This window comes from Terrapene carolina, unplaced genomic scaffold, assembly GCF_002925995.2.
Source record: "Terrapene carolina triunguis isolate 2854851 unplaced genomic scaffold, T_m_triunguis-2.0 Scaffold665, whole genome shotgun sequence".
Classification (NCBI taxonomy): Eukaryota; Metazoa; Chordata; order Testudines; family Emydidae; genus Terrapene; species Terrapene triunguis.
The window spans coordinates 92,451-109,780 of NW_020665016.1; the positions used below are offsets into that span (position 1 = coordinate 92,451).

The 17,330-nt window shown below is 56.3% G+C and overlaps 3 protein-coding genes across 3 annotated transcripts in view; 2 read left to right on the plus strand and 1 right to left on the minus strand.

Moving 5' to 3' along the window:
- LOC112124884 (leukotriene B4 receptor 2) overlaps positions 1-2,222 on the plus strand; it is a 2,709-nt gene extending 487 nt beyond the window's left edge. Inside the window, exon 2 of the mRNA XM_024223344.1 lies at positions 1,073-2,222. Within this exon, the coding sequence (XP_024079112.1) occupies positions 1,073-2,222 (1,150 nt within the window). The remainder of the gene's footprint in view (positions 1-1,072) is intronic.
- Positions 2,223-7,095: 4,873 nt separating this feature from the next.
- LTB4R (leukotriene B4 receptor) lies at positions 7,096-8,222 on the plus strand. Its single transcript, XM_029913479.1, has one exon. The coding sequence runs from the start codon at positions 7,098-7,100 to the stop codon at positions 8,142-8,144; it is 1,047 nt and encodes a 348-aa protein (XP_029769339.1). The 5' UTR covers positions 7,096-7,097; the 3' UTR covers positions 8,145-8,222.
- A 3,435-nt stretch (positions 8,223-11,657) lies between these two features.
- LOC112112825 (adenylate cyclase type 4-like) overlaps positions 11,658-17,330 on the minus strand; it is a 10,482-nt gene continuing 4,809 nt past the window's right edge. Inside the window, exons 10-14 of the mRNA XM_026659715.2 lie at positions 15,032-15,178; positions 14,723-14,830; positions 14,346-14,460; positions 13,640-13,764; positions 11,658-11,991 (exon numbers count right to left, since the gene is read on the minus strand). Coding sequence (XP_026515500.1) covers positions 11,839-11,991; positions 13,640-13,764; positions 14,346-14,460; positions 14,723-14,830; positions 15,032-15,178 — 648 coding nt within the window. The 3' untranslated portion in view covers positions 11,658-11,838. The remainder of the gene's footprint in view (positions 11,992-13,639; positions 13,765-14,345; positions 14,461-14,722; positions 14,831-15,031; positions 15,179-17,330) is intronic.

Below are 17,330 nucleotides of genomic sequence, written 5' to 3' on the forward strand. Positions count from 1 at the left end.
AGGGGGCTGTGGGTCAGGAGTGAGGGGCACTGGCAGGGATGGGAGGGGCAGGGCTGGGCTAGCAGGGGGCTGTGGGTCAGGAGTGAGGGACACCGGCAGGGCTGGGAGGGGCAGGGCTGGGCTAGCAGGGGCTGCGGGTCGGGAGTGAGGGGTACTGGCAGAGCTGGGGGGGTAGGGCTGGGCTAGCAGGGGGCTGCGGTTGGGGAGTAAGGGGCACCGGCAGAGCTGGGGGGGCAGGGCTGGGCTAGCAGGGGCTGCGGGTCTGGAGTGAGGGGCAGAGGCGTGTGGAAGCTCTCAGAGCCCTCCAGTTTTTCTCTCGCAGAGGGCTGCGGGGACCTTATCAGCCCCCAGCACCCATCCTGCACTGTCATCTTTTCCCTGTGGGTGTCGGGAGCGGGCGGGGACAGGAGGAATGACAGAGTCTCCAGAAGCCACTTCTTCCAGCTCTGTGCGCTCCGAGGTGTGTCCCCACCCAACCCTTCCCTCCCTGGGAGCCTACGGGATCGGCTGGGGGGATCCTGCCAACCCGCCTGCCTGCTCCTCGGCCCAGCCCTGTGCTCCAGGGCCCCATTACTCAGCGGCTCCAGTCCAGACGTGCCGAGCTTCCAGCCAGCCCCAACCCGCCTGGATTGGAGGCCTCTCAGTGGGGTACGTTGGGTTGGGAGTGAGGGGCACCGGCAGAGCTGGGCTGGCAGGGGGCTGTGGGTCGGGAGTAAGGGGCACTGGCAGAGTTGCGGGGGGGAACCCAGAGCTGGGATAGAAGGGGGTTGCGTGTCAGGATTGAGGGGCATTGGCAGACCTGCAGGTCTTTCTTTCTTTCTTTCTTTCTTCTGGAAAATACACTTTCTGTTTCTAATTTGTCTTCCCATACAAACCTCCTGTGTTCTTCCATCTATCCATCAGTCTATCCCCATAAACACCTGTCTCTCTTTCTTACCATCCATCCATCCCCATACGCTCGCTCTATCTATCTATCTATCTATCTATCTATCTATCTATCTATCTATCACTAGATGCCACCCCCTCTGTTGTATCTCAGCCCTTCTAACCTCATCTCCTCCCTCCCCCACAGAGAAATCTGTCCTGGCCCCACGCCCGATGCCACCATGAACAACTGCCTGCACACCTCCAGCAATGTCACCCTCCTGACGTCCTCGGTCTCCAGCATGACCGGAATCGTTTTCCTCCTCCTGGCCGCTCTGATCGGACTGCCGGGCAACCTCTTTGTGGTGTGGAGCATCCTGTGGAAGATGAAGCCCAGCAGCCGTTCGGTCACCTGCCTGCTGGTCCTCAACCTGGCCATGGCTGACGGAGCCGTCCTCCTGCTCACGCCCTTCTTCATCCTCTTCCTCACTTTCAAGACCTGGTTCTTCAGCCTCGCCGTCTGCAAAGGCGTCTACTACCTCTGTTGTGTCAACATGTATGCCAGCATCTTCATCATCATGCTCATGAGCGTGGACCGGTGCTTGGCCGTCAGCCGGCCCTACCTCTCCCAAGCCATCCGCAAGAAGCGCCTGGTGGTCAAGATCTTGGCCACCCTCTGGGCAGCGGCCATCTTGTTGGCCATCCCAGCCTTCGTGTATCGCCAGCTGCTGTCGGACCCATCCGAGCGGTGGCAGATCTGTGAGCCGTGCCACGCCACGCCGGGCCTGGCTGTCTTCCACTTCACCATGGAGACAGTGGTGGCCTTTGTGGTGCCCTTTGCAGTCATTGTGGGCTGCTACTCCACCATCTTGGTGCGGCTGCGGGGGCGGCGGTGGCACCGCCGGGGAGCACGGACAGGGAAGCTCATCGCCGCCGTGGTGCTCTGCTTCGCCGCCCTCTGGGTGCCCTACCACGTGGTCAACGTGCTACAGGTGGCCTCCAACATGGCCTCGGGGAGGGCGGCGGAGATCCTGGGCCATGCGTGGAAGGCTGGCCGGGCGGGGGCCACCGCCCTGGCCTTCCTCAGCAGCAGCATTAACCCCGTCCTCTACGTCTTCGCCGCCGGGGATCTGATCAAGACCTCAGGGGCCAAGTTCATCGCCCAGTTCTTCGAGGGGGCCTCCGGGGAGGTGCACAAGAAGTCGCCCTCCCAGAGGGACCTGGACAAGGACACAGTGGCAGGGGACGGTGTGGAGATAGGGCAGCTGCAGGCAGGAGGGGAGGGGGCCAAGCAGGACGGGGCCGTGGGGCAATTGACAGCCCCTGGACAGGGTCCATACCAAGCTGCATCCCCTTAGCCCTCACTGATGCAGTACTACTTGTTCACTGCCCTTGCGGGTGCTTTCCCTTTAAGGGTGGAGTTTCTCTCTGCCAACATGGTTTCTCATGGATACTTGCTCTTTAAGAGCAGTGTTTTACTGTCAGACTCCCACTCATGGACACTTTCCCTTTAAGAGCAGGTCCTCATGGACACTTCCCCTTTAATTTGCTCTTAAAGGAAAGTTTCTCGCTGCCAAACATTTCTCACTGCCAGACTTTGGTCCTCCTGGACACTACCCCTTTAATTTGCTCTTAAAGAGGAATTTTTCATTGCCAAACATTTCTCTCTGCCAGATTCTGGTCCTCATAGGTGCTTCCCCTTTAATTTGCTCTTAAAGGGGAATTTCTTACTGCCAAACACTGCTGCCTTGCGTTCTTATGCCCCTCCTGTGTCATGGGACACGCCCTTCACAGGTGCAGTTTATCCCTGCCAGACTCCATCCAGCATGGAGACTTGTCCTTTAAGGGTGGAATTTCTCACTGCCAGACTCTGATCCTCAGGGAAACATCCCCTTTAAGGATACTGTTTCTCACTGCCAGAGTCCAAATTTCAGGGTCATTTTCCCTTCAAAGGGCATTTAAAGGGGAATGTCTTCGTGCTGGACTCCCATTCCCATGCTGTATTAATGGGAGCAAACTGCTGCCTCCTTGTGGTGAAATGTGGGCATTGCGATTCCAGGTCATAGGCTAGAAAGACATAGGAACTGCCCTGCTCCCAGACGGGCCCCATGGCCCCGCCGGGTGGGGCCCAGGGCACACACCGCTGTCCCTTGCCCCATGGACTCATACGGTTACCAACTGTAGGTGCTCGGAATACAGAGCAGCACCAGATCTTCCCAATAACCGCCTCTTATCCCACAGGCAGTGCAGAAGACAGGCCAGGCCAGCTCCTCACCTGATGTAATACAAAGGTTGTTATATGGGTAGCACTACCTAGTCGATGTTCCTGGGGTCTATCCCCGGCTCTGGGAGGGCAGTGGTGTCTAGTGGTTAGAGCAGGGGGGCTGGGAGCCAGGATTCTTGGGTTCTATCCCTGACTCTGCCACTGATCTGCCATGAGTCCTTAGGTAAGAAACTTCCTCTCTCTGTGCCTCAGTTTCTCCTCCCATCCCTTGTCTATTTAGTTTGTAAATAAGGCAGGGGTTGGCTGTCATTCTGAGTCTGAGCAGCACCCGACACAAAGGAGGGCCCCCAATCTCGGCCGGGGTCTGTGCAGCACCTGACACAATCTGGGCCCCGATCTCATCCGGGCTCTGTGCAGCACCTGACACAATCTGGGCTTCGATCTCGGTCGGGGTCTGTGCAGCACCTGGCACAATCTGGGCCCCGATCTCGGCCGGGGTCTGTGCAGCACCTGACACAATCTGGGCCCCGATCTCGGCCGGGGTCTGTGCAGCACCTGGCACACCAGGGAGGCCTGATCTGACTCAGGTTTATGCTGATAGTACTAAAAATATCATCCTTTGAATTCATGGCCTGATACCATCTTGTCTCTGAACCGCAAGGCAACAAGATCTTTGCTCAAAAAACACCCGCATGAGGCGATGGGTTGAGGGTTACATACCATCAAACTCATTCTTTGGTCGGTAGATCTGTAGATAAATCGATCGTTGATGTAACAGCCCATGACTATGTTACATGGAACTAGTTGCAATAAACCACTTCATAGGTGTGGAAAATTCATTTGACACCCAGAGTTCCTGTTCAACTTCAGGAAGTCATGAAAAGCTTTCAAACGTTTATTAGTTGGGTTGGGTCAATGAAAGGTAGATTCGATCCCTGCCTCTGGGAGAGGAGTGGGGGTCTAGTGGGTTGGGGGGGAGGGCTGGAAGCCAGGACTTCTGGGTTCTATTGTGGCTTGGGGAGTGGGGTCTAGTGGTTAGAGCGGGGAAGGGGGCCTGGGAACCAGGACTCCTGGGTTCTATCCCGGCTCGCTTGGGGAGTTGGGTCTAGAGGTTGGGGGTGGGGGAGGCTGGGAGTCAGGACTCCGGGGTGCCAATCTGCTTTTGAGGCATCACAAACTTGAATGCAGCGGCTGGATTCGGTGACCTCTCAAGGTCCCTCCCCACCCCACATTTCTACTGTTCTAGAAATGTGCAGGGCTGGGCCCTCCTCAGCCCACACGAGCAAACAAGGTGAAGTAGGTCAGTGAGTGCTATGGGAAGTGACAGAGCTGATGCATCTGAAGAAGTGGGTTTTTTACCCACAAAAGCTTATGCCCCAAAAAATCTGTTAGTCTTTAAGGTGCCTTGGGACTCCTCGTTGAGCTGATTCAGAGCTCGCAGTCAGTGTTAACCCCAGTGCGTCGGTAGGGGGCGCTGTGCTGCAGGGAGCAGGGTTGGGGGCTCACTAGGGGGGCGCTCTCCCCTGGCCGTCAGTGCTGGCCCCAATGCACCAGTGTGGCAGTAGAGCCACTGTGCTGCAGGGAGTGAGGAGGGGTGGGGCTCATTAGGGGGCGCTCTCCCCCACAATCAGTGCGGCACTAGGGGGGTGCTGTGCTGTGGGGAAGGGGCTCAATAGGGGGTGCTGTGCTGCAGGGAGTGGGGGCTCAGTAGGGGGCGCTCTCCCCTGGCAGTCAGTGCTGACCCCTGTGCGGCACTAGGGGGCGCTGTGCTGCGAGGAAGGGGCTCAGTAGGGGGCGCTGTGCTGCAGGGAGGGGGCTCTCCCCCCACAGTCATTGCAGGGTGTGTGACTCAACAAAAGGTGTGATCATCATGTGGGAACCTGTTCTCCAGCATCAGGGCTGGGGTCACTTCACTCCCCGATCCAGGCCAGGGCTCCGGGGAGGTGGGGGGGGAAGGGGGATAGAGGTTTCCAGCTTCCCTTTCGCCTCCCTCCCAATGGGCTCCACTCTGGGGAAATGGGGAGGGGAAGCAGAGCCGGACGCCTGGGTCCCAAGAAGCCTGGTCCCTTCTCCCCTCCCCCTAGGGTGACCCGACGTCCTGCTAGTAGGGGGCTTTGTCTTCTACAAGCAACTACCCCCTCCCAACCCCGAAAACAAAGTGTCCCCATTTCTCCCACTTGCTTTTAGGTCACCTCCCCCGAGACACCCAGCGGGGCGGATCTGCCTGTGGGTTACCCAACGCTGCTGAAGCTTCCGCTGGATGCTTGTACCCGCTGACTCAGCCCCCTCGGAGCAGCCAGACAGCTGGGGTGGCTCTGAGAGACGCCCGACAGCTGACGCGGCTGGAGGAAGCTTGGACTAGAGCAAGAACGTCCTAAGGATTAACCGTAAGCATCCGTTCATGCCAAGCTGGGGGGGGCAGGGCTGGGCCAGCAGGGGGCTGTGGTTCGGGAGTGAGGGGCACCGGCAGAGCTGGGGGGCAGGGCTGGGCTAGTGGTGGCTGTGGTTCGGGAGTGAGGGGCACTGGCAGAGCTGGGGGGAAGCCCAGGGCCGGGCTAGCAGGGTGCTGTGGGTCAGGAGTGAGGGGCACCTGCCAGAGCTGGGGAGGGGAGCACAGGGCTGGGCTAGCAGGGGGCTGTGGTTCGGGAGTGAGGGGCACTGGCAGGATGGGGGCGGCAGGGCTAGCAAGGGCTGCGGGTCGGGAGTGAGGGGCACCTGCCAGAGCTGGGGAGGGGAGCCCAGGGCTGGGCTAGCAGGAGGCTGCAGGTTGGGAGTGAGGGGCACTGGCAGAGCTGGGGGGAGCCCAGGACTGGGCCAGCAGGGGCTGCGGGTCGGCGGCAGAGCTGGGGGGTGTATATGGGGGAACCACATCATCTAAGTCAGTGGGGGTGGAGGTCAACTGGGTCACTGGGTCCTGTGGTGCTGCCAAACTGCTGCCAGCCCCATTGCCCTCCAGTCCCTTGTCGGCTCTTTCACTGGGAGGTGTCTCCCTCTCCCTCCTTCCCGCAATCTCCCCCCCCCACCTTTGCTGTGAAATGACGGGTGGAATTAGTGCCGAACGGTGCAAGCGCAGGGAGGAAGTTGCCCCATCAGCAACCCACATTGTCCTCAGGAAACCATACACCTCTTCCCGCCTTGAGAGCCACCCCTCCATCCTCCCGCCAAGGGGAACTCAGGGCGAGTAGATAGATAGATAGAGGGGGTGGATGTATATGGGGATAAATAGATGAGTGGGGGTGGATGGAGGTGGATAGATGTACACGAGGATGGACAGACAACGGGGTGGGGTGGATGGAGGAGTGGATGTGGAGATAGACGGGGGTATGTGGGGATGGATATGTATGGAGTAGATGGCGGTGTGGATGGATGTGCATAGGGATGGATAGACAGAGGAGTGAGGGAATGGAGGGGTGTATAGGTGGGCGATGGAGGGGTGTGAATGGGGATGGATAGACAGAGGCATGGGGGGGATGGAGGGGTATAGGTGGGGAATGGAGGAATGTGAATAGGGATGGATAGACAGAAAAATTGGGGGGGAAGGAGGGGTGTGAATAGGGATGGATAAACAGAGGAGTGGGGGGATGGAGGGGTGTAGTTGGGGGATGGAGACTGTGAATGGGGATGAATAGACAGAAGAATGAGGAGGTTGAGGGGTGTATAGGGGGATGGAGGGGTGTGAATGGGGATGGATAGACAGAGGAGTTGGGGGGGTGGAGGGGTGTAGGTGGGGGATGGAGGGGTGTGAATGGGGATGGATAGATAGAGGAGTGGGGGGATGGAGGGGTGTAGGTGGGGGATGGAGGGGTGTGGATGGATAGACAGAGGAGTGGGGGATAGAGCGGTGTATGTGGGGGGGGATGGAGGGGGTGCATATGGGAATGGGTAGAGCGGTGGGGGGGAGGCAGGACTGTATTTTGGATTATGGAAACTGAGGCAGGAGAAGCCACTATAAAGTCCTTACTGTAGTTCTCACTAAACTTCCTGTCCTCCAGGCCCTTCTCGCGCCCTGATGACCAACGCCACCTTCAACACCACCGCCCAGCCAGGCGCGCTGCCCCCGTTGCCTGGCGCCAAGCTGGGGCTGACCGTGCTCTCCTTGGCCTTCATCCTGGGCTTCCCCGGCAACATCTTCGTGGTGTGGAGCGCTCTCTGGCGTGTCCAGAAGCGTACGATCACCTGCCTCCTCATCCTCCACCTGGCCTTGGCCGACTGCGCCGTGCTGCTCACTTCCCCTTTCTTCCTTCGGCTCCTGAGCGCCGGGAAGTGGGAGTTCGGCTCCGTGGTCTGCCAGCTGTGCCACTATGTCTGCGGCGTCAGCATGTACGCCAGCATCTCCCTCATCACTCTCATGAGCCTGGACCGCTGCTTAGCTGTCACTAAGCCCTTCATCTCCCAGAAGATCCGGACTGCCATGGTGGTCAGGTCCTTGGTCTTGGCCATCTGGATGGTCTCTTTCCTCCTTGCCGTGCCGGTCATTTTCTACCGCAAGCTGGTGCTTAGGGGCAGGCACCTTCTCTGTGACCTGTCCCATCCCACCATTGGCCACCTCGTCTTCCACAACCTTTTTGAGACCCTGACCGGCTTTGTGCTGCCCTTCGCTGCCATCATCTGGAGCTACTGTGTCATCGGGCGCAGGCTGCAGGAGACCCGCTTCCGGAGGAAGCGCCGCACCAACCGGCTCATTGTGCTGATTGTGGCCGCCTTCGCCCTCTTCTGGCTACCCTTCCACGTGGTGAACATCCTAGACGTGGTTGGGGCGCTGAGCCACTCCAAGGGACTCATCGTGGCTGGGAAGATGGCCCGGCCCACCCTGACGGCCCTGGCTTTCTTCAGCAGCAGCGTCAACCCCATCCTCTATGCCTTCACCGGTGGTGCCTTGATCAAGTCGGCTGGCATAGGCTTCATGGCCAAGCTCTTTGAGGGGACGGCCTCAGAGATGTCCAGCACGCGGATTGGGACGGGGCGGACCATCCAGCGGCGCGAGGAGGCCAAGTTGGAGATGGTGCAGGATGGGAACCCAGAGAGCATCACCCTTTCCACCAACCCGCTGGAGTAGCCCTCGGCCATGTGGGACAGGCACTCCGACAATCCCACTGCATCCACCAACACCCTGGACTAGCACTAGGGCACGTGGGACAGGAGCTGCAACAATCCCACCTCATCCACCAACATCTTGGGCTAGCCCTGGGGCCATGTGGAACAAGAATGGGAAAAATCTTCCTGGGAGGCCCAGAAGACGATGGTGCAAGGCCCCAACTGACTCCTTCATGGAGTGATGGTGAAACTATCAAGAATTTGCTGGGGGAGTGCTCATTTGCTTCTTATTTGGGGGTTGTCCTGGTCTGAACAACCTGCCCGCAACACCCATTTTTCCCTTCCTCACCGGCTGTGACTTTGTGGGAACAAACCCAGGCTCCAATATCTCCACCTTGACACCAACGGGGACTGGCCCAGCTACACAAGGAGAATAATTGGACTTTGTGTAAATATGGAAAAGGGACTCAAGCCTGAATGGGGATAGATGATTTAGGGAGTCAAGGCGCTACCATTGTACTGTGGAGAGGAAGTGGCCTGTCTGCTCAGGTGACGGGGAAGTGAAAGTTGGAGGGGTAGAGAACGGTTGCGGGACAGAGGCAGGTGGTGGGGGAAGAGATGGAGAGAAACAGGGTGAGGGCGAGAGGGATGGAGGGAACGTTGAGAGGCTGAGGCTGGGCGAGTCCATGTCTTCAGGAAGTTACAAGAGGTGCTTGAGGCTGCACTGACCCCATCCGAGAGCAGGGCCCCTGTTGTGCCAGGCACTGCACAAACCCACAGTGAGACAGCCCCTGCTTCTAGGAACTTGCAGTCTAAATGGGCAAAGACAGGATTATTATCCCTATTTTGCAAACGGGGAAACTGAGGCATGTGGGAGGTGCAGCGACTTGTCAAAGGTGATCTAGAGAGTCTGTGGCAGAGCAAGGAACAGCCTGGGGGTGTCTAGGGACCCAGTCCAGGGCTCTGAACCACAAGACCATCCTTCCCCTAAGTGTATTTTCACAGCCAGATAAAAAGGGAATCTGGGATTTCACCAGGGAGGTTTCGTACCTCCCATCTGCGCTGTGTGGTTGGCTGCTCCCAGTGGCCAGCTAGGGTACTGCACGCCGTCGTGCCATAGTGACCCCACTAGGAGCAGCTATTTTAAGCTCAGGCACCTGCTTAGACTCCGCGTAGTAAGTATGTGAGTCATCCCTTCTAGGGGGCGCTAGCTCAGAGCCAGCCCCGACTTGGCGGGGGGACGACCGGCTGGCTTAGCGGGTGGGGAACGGGACACACGGCCTATCTCTGCTAGGGGGCGCCGGCTCCAGCCCGGCCCTCAGCGTGCAAATTCACCCTCTGTGTTATCTTGCTTAATTAAAGGAAAGTTTCTTTGTAGCCTGTTACCATCGCTGGCCCAGGGAAGCTGTGAAGCCGTCACACCCACGGTAGCGTTCTGGTTGGTTCTGTTGTCGTTAGCCCTTAGACCCACTAGCCCCTGCTGCTGCCCCCTGCTGGAGGAAATGAGCCCTGCTGTGTGATGTGTGTGTCCCCCTGCTGCAGGGGATCAGACCTGCACCGTGTGTGTGTGTGTGTGTGTGTGTGTGTGTGTGTGTCCCTGCCACCCCCTGCTTGGGGGGGGGGAGGGGAGGGAGAAACCTGCTCAGCTTGTGTGCGGCGAGTAACAGATAGCCACAGAGACGCCGGTTACAAATCAGTAATGCTGTGTATTCCTACATGACCTTAAATAGAATAATTACATCCACAAAAAACTACGTGAAAAGACCATTACCAAAGTCCGTTTTGCACAGGCCCCCCTGAATTTGGGCATTTCCTCCCTTGGGCATGCTCAGCTTTGTAACCTTAATAATATTCTTTTAATGTAGCTTTTGTGGGTGATTTCCTGGGTTTTTACAAAAGCAAACTGAAAAAACAAAACCCCACACAGAAATCCCACCACGTGGCATCATATTGACACCCACATGGCTCCTCAGCAGGGCTGGAATCACTGGATCCACCGCACAGAGATCTGCAGAATAATTGGTAGCAGTAGTAGGTTGTCATCCTCTATGTGGTCCTGCACTAGAGGGGAACAAGCGTCGGTTGCACAGCTGTTTGCTCCTGTACCAGTGCCTCGTCTGCACTCAGTCTCCCCACCCCAGCACCTCCTGGCTCCCAGCCCCCTCACCCCACTTTCCATTTCTCTCGCTGGCTTCCAATCCCAGGCTCCTTGTCCAGCCAGATCCAGTGTCCTCTGAGGTCAGACTAAATGATCTATTGCCCACTTCTGGCCTAAAAATCCCCCACCCCAGCAGCTCCCAGCCCCACTGTCTCTTCTTAGCTTCCAGTCTCCTTCCCCAGCCAGTCCCAGGCTCCCCGCCCAGACAGCCCCCGTCTCTTCTTGGTCCCAGCCAGTCCCAGTCCCTTCTCAGCTCCTAGTGCCATACTCTGCCCACCTCCAAGCTGTGCCCCCTCCCCTGCCCTCCCAGGCTCCTCATTCCCCTTGCCTAACTCTCCCCACCCAATTTTCTCCCCTCTTCATTCCAATCAGGCAGCGTCCGTCTCCTGGGCCCGGCAGAGGGGCATTGAGAGCAGAAGTGACCCAAGAGCCCTGCTCCCAGTGCTTGTCCTCAGCATTATCTCGGCCCAGCGCTGCACCTGCAGGGAAAGCCCTGCTGAGCCTCAGGTACGGAGCGAAGCTTCCGAGGCTCTTCGCTGCCAAATTGCCAAGTTCCTGCTCGGACGCAAGGGGGCACTAGGTATGCTGAAAGAGAAGCTCGTCAGAAGTCCACCTGGGCAAACCAGGGGATTTTTCACTAGCCTCGCCCTGCGAAACGGCTGAACGTATTCGTCTCAAGCTTTCCAGAAAAAACAATCCGTCTGAGGCAGACACCTGGCGTGGGAAATTTCAGCCTGAGTTCAGCGAGATTATCAGAAAACAGGGTCTTATAATGGGAGCTGCCAGGCAATCAGTAGGCTGACTAATGGCCCTGCCTATATAAAACTATAGGGAATTCCCCCTACACACACACACAGACGTGCGTGCACACACACACACACACACACACACACACACAAACACCTCCCTCCCTACTCTGCACACACAATCCCCCCTTCAACATCCCCCCCAGGCTCTGGCACACCCTGGGGAAGGATGATCTTCCCGGGGAAGCCAGTTCTGGTCTCTCCGGAAGCTGCGGTTTCCTGCCACTGATCTTGCGTAACAGGAAGCACATACACACATGAGGCTGAGAAAACATCACATCCGGGGCCTGGAGGCTGGGGGGGTGGGCGGCCTTCAAGGAAGAGGGATTAAAGGGGGAGAGGGTGGACTCTCCTTATCTGGCTCCCCCAGCCCCTCACTGAGGGGGATCATGTTATTCCGAGCTCTCCATGTACCCCCATATTAACTCGCCCATCCTGACTCACCCAGCTCTTCAGGGGTGTCATTCCCCTCTGAACCCCATCCACCTCAAACCAGCCCCCCCTTCCATGCCTCCTTCAGGTGGGGTTCATCACCCTCTGAGCCACCCCCCAAAATCTCCCCCCAGCCCTTTGCTTGTCCCATTGTGAAAGACTGAGTCCAGGCATCAAGTCGTGACATGAGTGGATGAATGCAAAGCCAACAGGCTCCTGTGCCGGCTCCCCCAAGTGCTGGAAAGGAAGTACTGCAGTGGGATGGAAGGAGACCAGCCCTCTGTAGGCTGGGCTGTGTCCATTTGTCCAGGGGGGAGCTCTCAGCTGAGCATGGGGGCCTGCAGGCCACAGCGGGACAGGTCGGTGCAGACGTAGTAGGTCCGTAGCTGGCCTTTGCCCTTGACCTTGATAACCCCACGGAGGTAGCAGGTGTAACCCAGGGTCTCCAGGGCCCTGGCTGTCTCCTCTGTGACCTGGGGGGAGGAGAAGTAAAGGAGAGAAGGGAGAAAATTAACCTTGTAATGTCAGCAGCCCTCCTAGCTCCCAGGTTGGGGGGATTCTGGTGCTGCAAGCTTCCCACAGCGATGCCATGGTCCCTGAGTAGGTCCTGACAGGTAGGGCCTAGGTGAGGTTGGGGACCACACTTCCACCCTGCTCCCCCCACTTCCTTCCCTCCAGTGTGAGCTGTGAGCTTCCCCACTGCATGCCCAGCAAGGGACCCAAGTGCTGTGAGATACCCCACAACAGCGCCCCCACGACAGTGCTGCCAGCTCCACATAGCAGGAAGTCACCAGGCTACCCCTGAAAAGTCGCTAGATGTAGCTGTTTAAGCACTCAAAAGGAGTCAAGAATGTCACCGAACAAAATTTCCAGAGAATTCAAGAGAGAACTATACACACACACACACACACACACACACAAATTACACACACACACACACGAATTACACACACACACACACATGAATTACATGCACAGACGAATTACACACACACACAAATTACACACACACACAGGCGAATATAGTCACAAAATCATTCACAAGCAGCTCCATAGTGTTAATCAAATCCATTCCGTGCTCTTCTGACTCTGTTCGGCTGCCCACCAGCAGCCCTACACGTACACCAGTACATTCTCATCACCAGGCGGGTGCCCTCTGCTCACTGGGAAGGGCGCTCTGTACAGGGCAGCCCAGGTCGGCTGGGGTTGGTTCATTTCAGCTGAGCCTTGTCTTGCCAGCCTGGATCTGAGCCGACAGGTGAGTGAAAGGCAGAGCCCAGAGCCAAGGGGAAGAGGACATTCGCCTGACCTGACCGGACCTCAGCGCTGCAGGGATCCAAGAAAGTAGCTTTAAAAACAAAAGTCCCCTCCCCCCGCTGCCAGGGTTCCAGTTCTGAAACTGCCTGGGCAGCTAACCCCAGGCCACGCTAGGGGAAGGAGTAAAGAGGAACCAAAATTAAGCTAGTTCCACTTTTGATCCTGTAGTAAGGGCTTCATCCCTGAAGGCAACGGTGCTCCCTCGCCCCATTGGGGCACATGGCCCCATCCCATCCCACCCCATCTTCCATCCGTGCAGCTCTCCTCACTGGCTAACCTGCCTCCCCCACCCTGCTCACTTCATCAGCCGGCTTTCTCTGCGCCCCAGGGTGCGCTACCTACGATGGAGCAGCGAGAAAGAACACGTTGGGTACAAGCAGGGCCTGGCTAATGTGCTGCTCTCACCAAAGTGCACCTGGCTTTAGCCAAGGATTTAATTAGCCTCCACAACCTTTCTTTTCCTCGCCGGCAGATTATAATGATCTCAGCCCAAGGAGCCCTGGAATATGATTCCTTCCGAGGACGTGCTCAGTTGAGACATGATGACATTGACGTGGTGTGCAACAGAATGTAGTAAGAAGAGCACGGAATGGATTTTATTAACACTACTGAGCTGCTTGTGAATGATTTTGTGACTATACACATTGGTGACATCTTTCTCTGAATGCCACTGCAATTGGCAGTGAAAGTCACTAGATTTGTCACTGGTCACTTGGACACTTATTTTCTCGCTAGGGAAACCAAAAAGTCACTAAATCTGGTGACAAAGTCGCTAAGTTGGCAACACAGCGTCATTCCTCATACCTGGATCTTCCCCAACACCCCAGTGCTCTCCATGCGACTCGCCACATTCACCGTGTTTCCCCAAATGTCATATTGGGGTTTCTGGGCTCCGATCACACCAGCCACCACGGGGCCATGGTTTATACCTGGAAAGGAGGTGGGAAAGAGACAAATGTAGGAGGATGGGGGACACAGCTAGTAAGATTTCTGCAGGGTGAGACCATGTGAACATTTCATGAGAGCCTCAAAAATTACCTGGCATGACATGGTCTGTTGGAACAGCCCTGAAATCCCAGCACTGAACATCAACATCCCAGCTCGGCACCCCCAGAATTCCAGCACCCAGTGTTGAAATCCTGACACCCAAATACCAAACACATTCCCCCAAATCCCTACATTGCTCCTCCCCAATCCTAATCACATATCCCCAAATCAGTCATCTGAGCAGGGTCAACACTGCTCACTGCGCATGTGGTCAAGCGGGTGGGGTCATCACTGGAAATTGGGGAAGCACGGCCAGTCGGGTGAGGTCAACCTTGGCCATAGTTGGTGTGCCCAATCTGCAAGGCCAATGTTGGCCATTGGCCATGGCCAACCAGCAGGCCCTGCATTGGCTGTCAGCCATGGTCAACCAGCAGTGTCAACAATGCTGGCCACATCCAATGGACAGCAAAGGTTGCAAAGCCTGGGGGTGATTGTTCCTGCATCTAGGTTGGAGGGAACTCACCCACACGGAGTTTGAAGGTGTTGAAGGAGTGTTTGTTGATGATATCCAGCTTGGCTATCAGGGCCACCGCGAACTCCACCATGATGCCCAGGTGAGTGTAGCTCCTCTCGGCATCCTGAAGGGTAAACCCCACCACCGCCACAATGGGAGAGGAGGAAAATCCACCAATCACAACCAGGGAACCAATGTCTAATCCCACCCACAACCAATGAGAAAGCAGTCAACCCACCATCAGGGCATATGTCCAGGAGATGAGCAAGGGTCTGAGAGAGATGGGACACAGGGTAAGCTCAGGAGCTGTCACCCAGCCCCAAGGGGTTCTGGGAAACTGGGGAACACTTGGCTGGAGCTCCAGCAAGCAGAGAGAAAGGAGGTACCTGCTGGTTGTCCTGGCCAGAAGTGGCATTTAATCCCGTAGCTGCCATGTAGGTGCTGCCAATGGTCTTGATCTTCTCCACACCACTGAATTTTGGCTTCGAGAGCAGCTGCAGGATTAGAAATAACCAAGTCATTGGTCCATTCAGCCCCATCTCACTCCCCCTACTTGCCCTGGATTGGATCCTCAGCCCAACCAGCTCTATCGAGACAGCACCCCTCTGCCCCAGATCGGCCCCATGACCCATTAACAATGTGCTGAGATGCTGCCCACTTTCCAGTGCCCCGATCTCATCTGAACCCCCTCAGACCTCATCAAAATCCGCAATGATCTCATTGAGCAGCCGCAGACACTCCAGCCCTTCGTGGTTGACGTTGGACTCGGAATAGAACTCCTTGAAGTCGGGGATGGAGGCGAAGAGGACACAGACACAGTCATAGGATTGATGGTAAAGGTCCTGGATGGGAGGGTGGGTGGGAGAGAGAGACAGCGCGTCACTTTCTGATAACTTCACACAGAGTGTGGACATGGCAGATAGATGCAAATCAAACCACAGCCAAAACCCACCTACCGCAGCCAACCCTACCACCAACCAAACCCAACCACCCCCAACCAACACCAAACCTGTCCAACCATCACAATCAATACAGACACCTGAGCCAGCCAGATCCCACCACAATCAGTCAACTCCAAACAGCACAGCCATCAGCACAGCCATACAAACCCAACCACTCCCAAACAATAAAGCCTACCAAACCACATTCCCACAGTCCGGTATAGACCCCACCTCCAACCAACAGAGCTATCCAAACCCAACCAACGTATTGATCAGCACAGCCAATCAAAGCCAAATATCCCCAACTAACACAGCCATCACACACTTACCCAACCACCCCAGTCAACACAACCCACCACAGTCAGCCAACTCCAGCAACACACCCCTCACCACAGCCAGCCAAACCCAAACACCCCCAACCAACACAGGCATAACCGTAGCCAACCAAACCCAAACATTTTCAACCAACATAGCAGTCATGAAACCCATCCAACTAACCCAAACACAGCCCACCTCAGTCAGCCAGCAGAGCCCACTCCAGCGAACCAGCTCCAGCGAACACACCTACCATCACAACCAATCAAACCCAAACCCCGCCAACTAACACAGTGCACTGAAGCCAACCAACACAGTCAGTGAAATCCAACCAGCCCCCAACCAACACTACCTCCCAAACCCAGACAACCCACCCATCACTAAATCCAACCACCAACCAACCAGCCCCAGCTACACAACAACCCAAAGCAAAACCCCATCAGACCACCATGATTTATCGCAACCACCACATCCTCCTGAACCCATCCATCACCTCGCACGAAACAAAACCCAACACAATCAATATTACAATCCACCGAACCCAATCACTTCCCCATGCCACAACATCACACCAAAAAGATTCCACTACCACCATCACACACAGACCCCACAAGAGCAATTCAACAGCAGCTGTTGAGATGCTCAAACCAGCCAGTGTGATTCGGTAGCTCAAACTCATTCAAGTTAGACCAGATGCAGAGAAGGGCTGCAAGGATGATCGGGGGAATGGAGAGCCAGTCTGACAAGAGGAAAAAGAGCTGGGCTTATTTAGCTTGAAACCACAGGCTGACTGCTCTCTGTAAATACATCGGGGGAAACACCAGGGAGGGGGAAGAACTCACGAAACTAGAGGACAATGCTGGCACGAGAACAAATGGGATAAACTAACCAGGGAGCAACTGAGGCTGGAGAAGATAAGAAGGTTTCTGACCATCAGACAAAGGAGGTTCTGGAACACCCTCTAATAGGAGTGGTGGCGGTGGGAAAACCCTATAGTAGAGTGAGGATGGTGCTCGATAGGGAAGACAGGGCTATCTGAGGTAACAGGACCCACATTTGGTGACCCAGGAGGCCTTTTCCAGTCCTACGGTCCTAAATCCCAATGATTTCAATGGGAACTGAGTGTCCATATGTTGGCAATCTTAGTAAACTTATATGGACACACGCCATGTCAGGATCTCAGGAATGAGACCCAGGCATCCAGGAGAGTTCTCCTAGGGGCCCTGCTGTTCTCAGCACCACAGGTGAGGGAGTAGCATGGGGAATTGGACCCATGATCTGCGGGACAACATCCCCATGGGTCCCGCAGCTCTCAGTCCCACAGGGGGAGTGGGAAGGAGAATGGGACCCAGACATCCACAGTGACATCTCCATGGGTCCCGCAGCTCTCAGCCCCACAGGGGGAGTGGGATGGAGAATGGAACCCAGACATCCACACTGACATCCCTATGGGACCCGCAGCTCTCAGCCCCAGCGAGACGGGACCAGGATGGGGAATGCAGAGGTCACCGATTCTTTTCCCCCTCAATGCATAATTGGCCAGATGCATTCCATGGTATTTTTTCACCTTCCTCTGAAGTATCAGGGATTGGCCATGTGACGAACTGAGACTGTTCTTAAAGTGGTCTGTGAATGCTGATAGGGGAGTGTGGCTAGGATGGTCTGCATTGGGGGATGGGAGAATGACTGAAGGAGAATACCTGAGCATGTAACATGAGAACCCAGGAAGGGGGGGAGG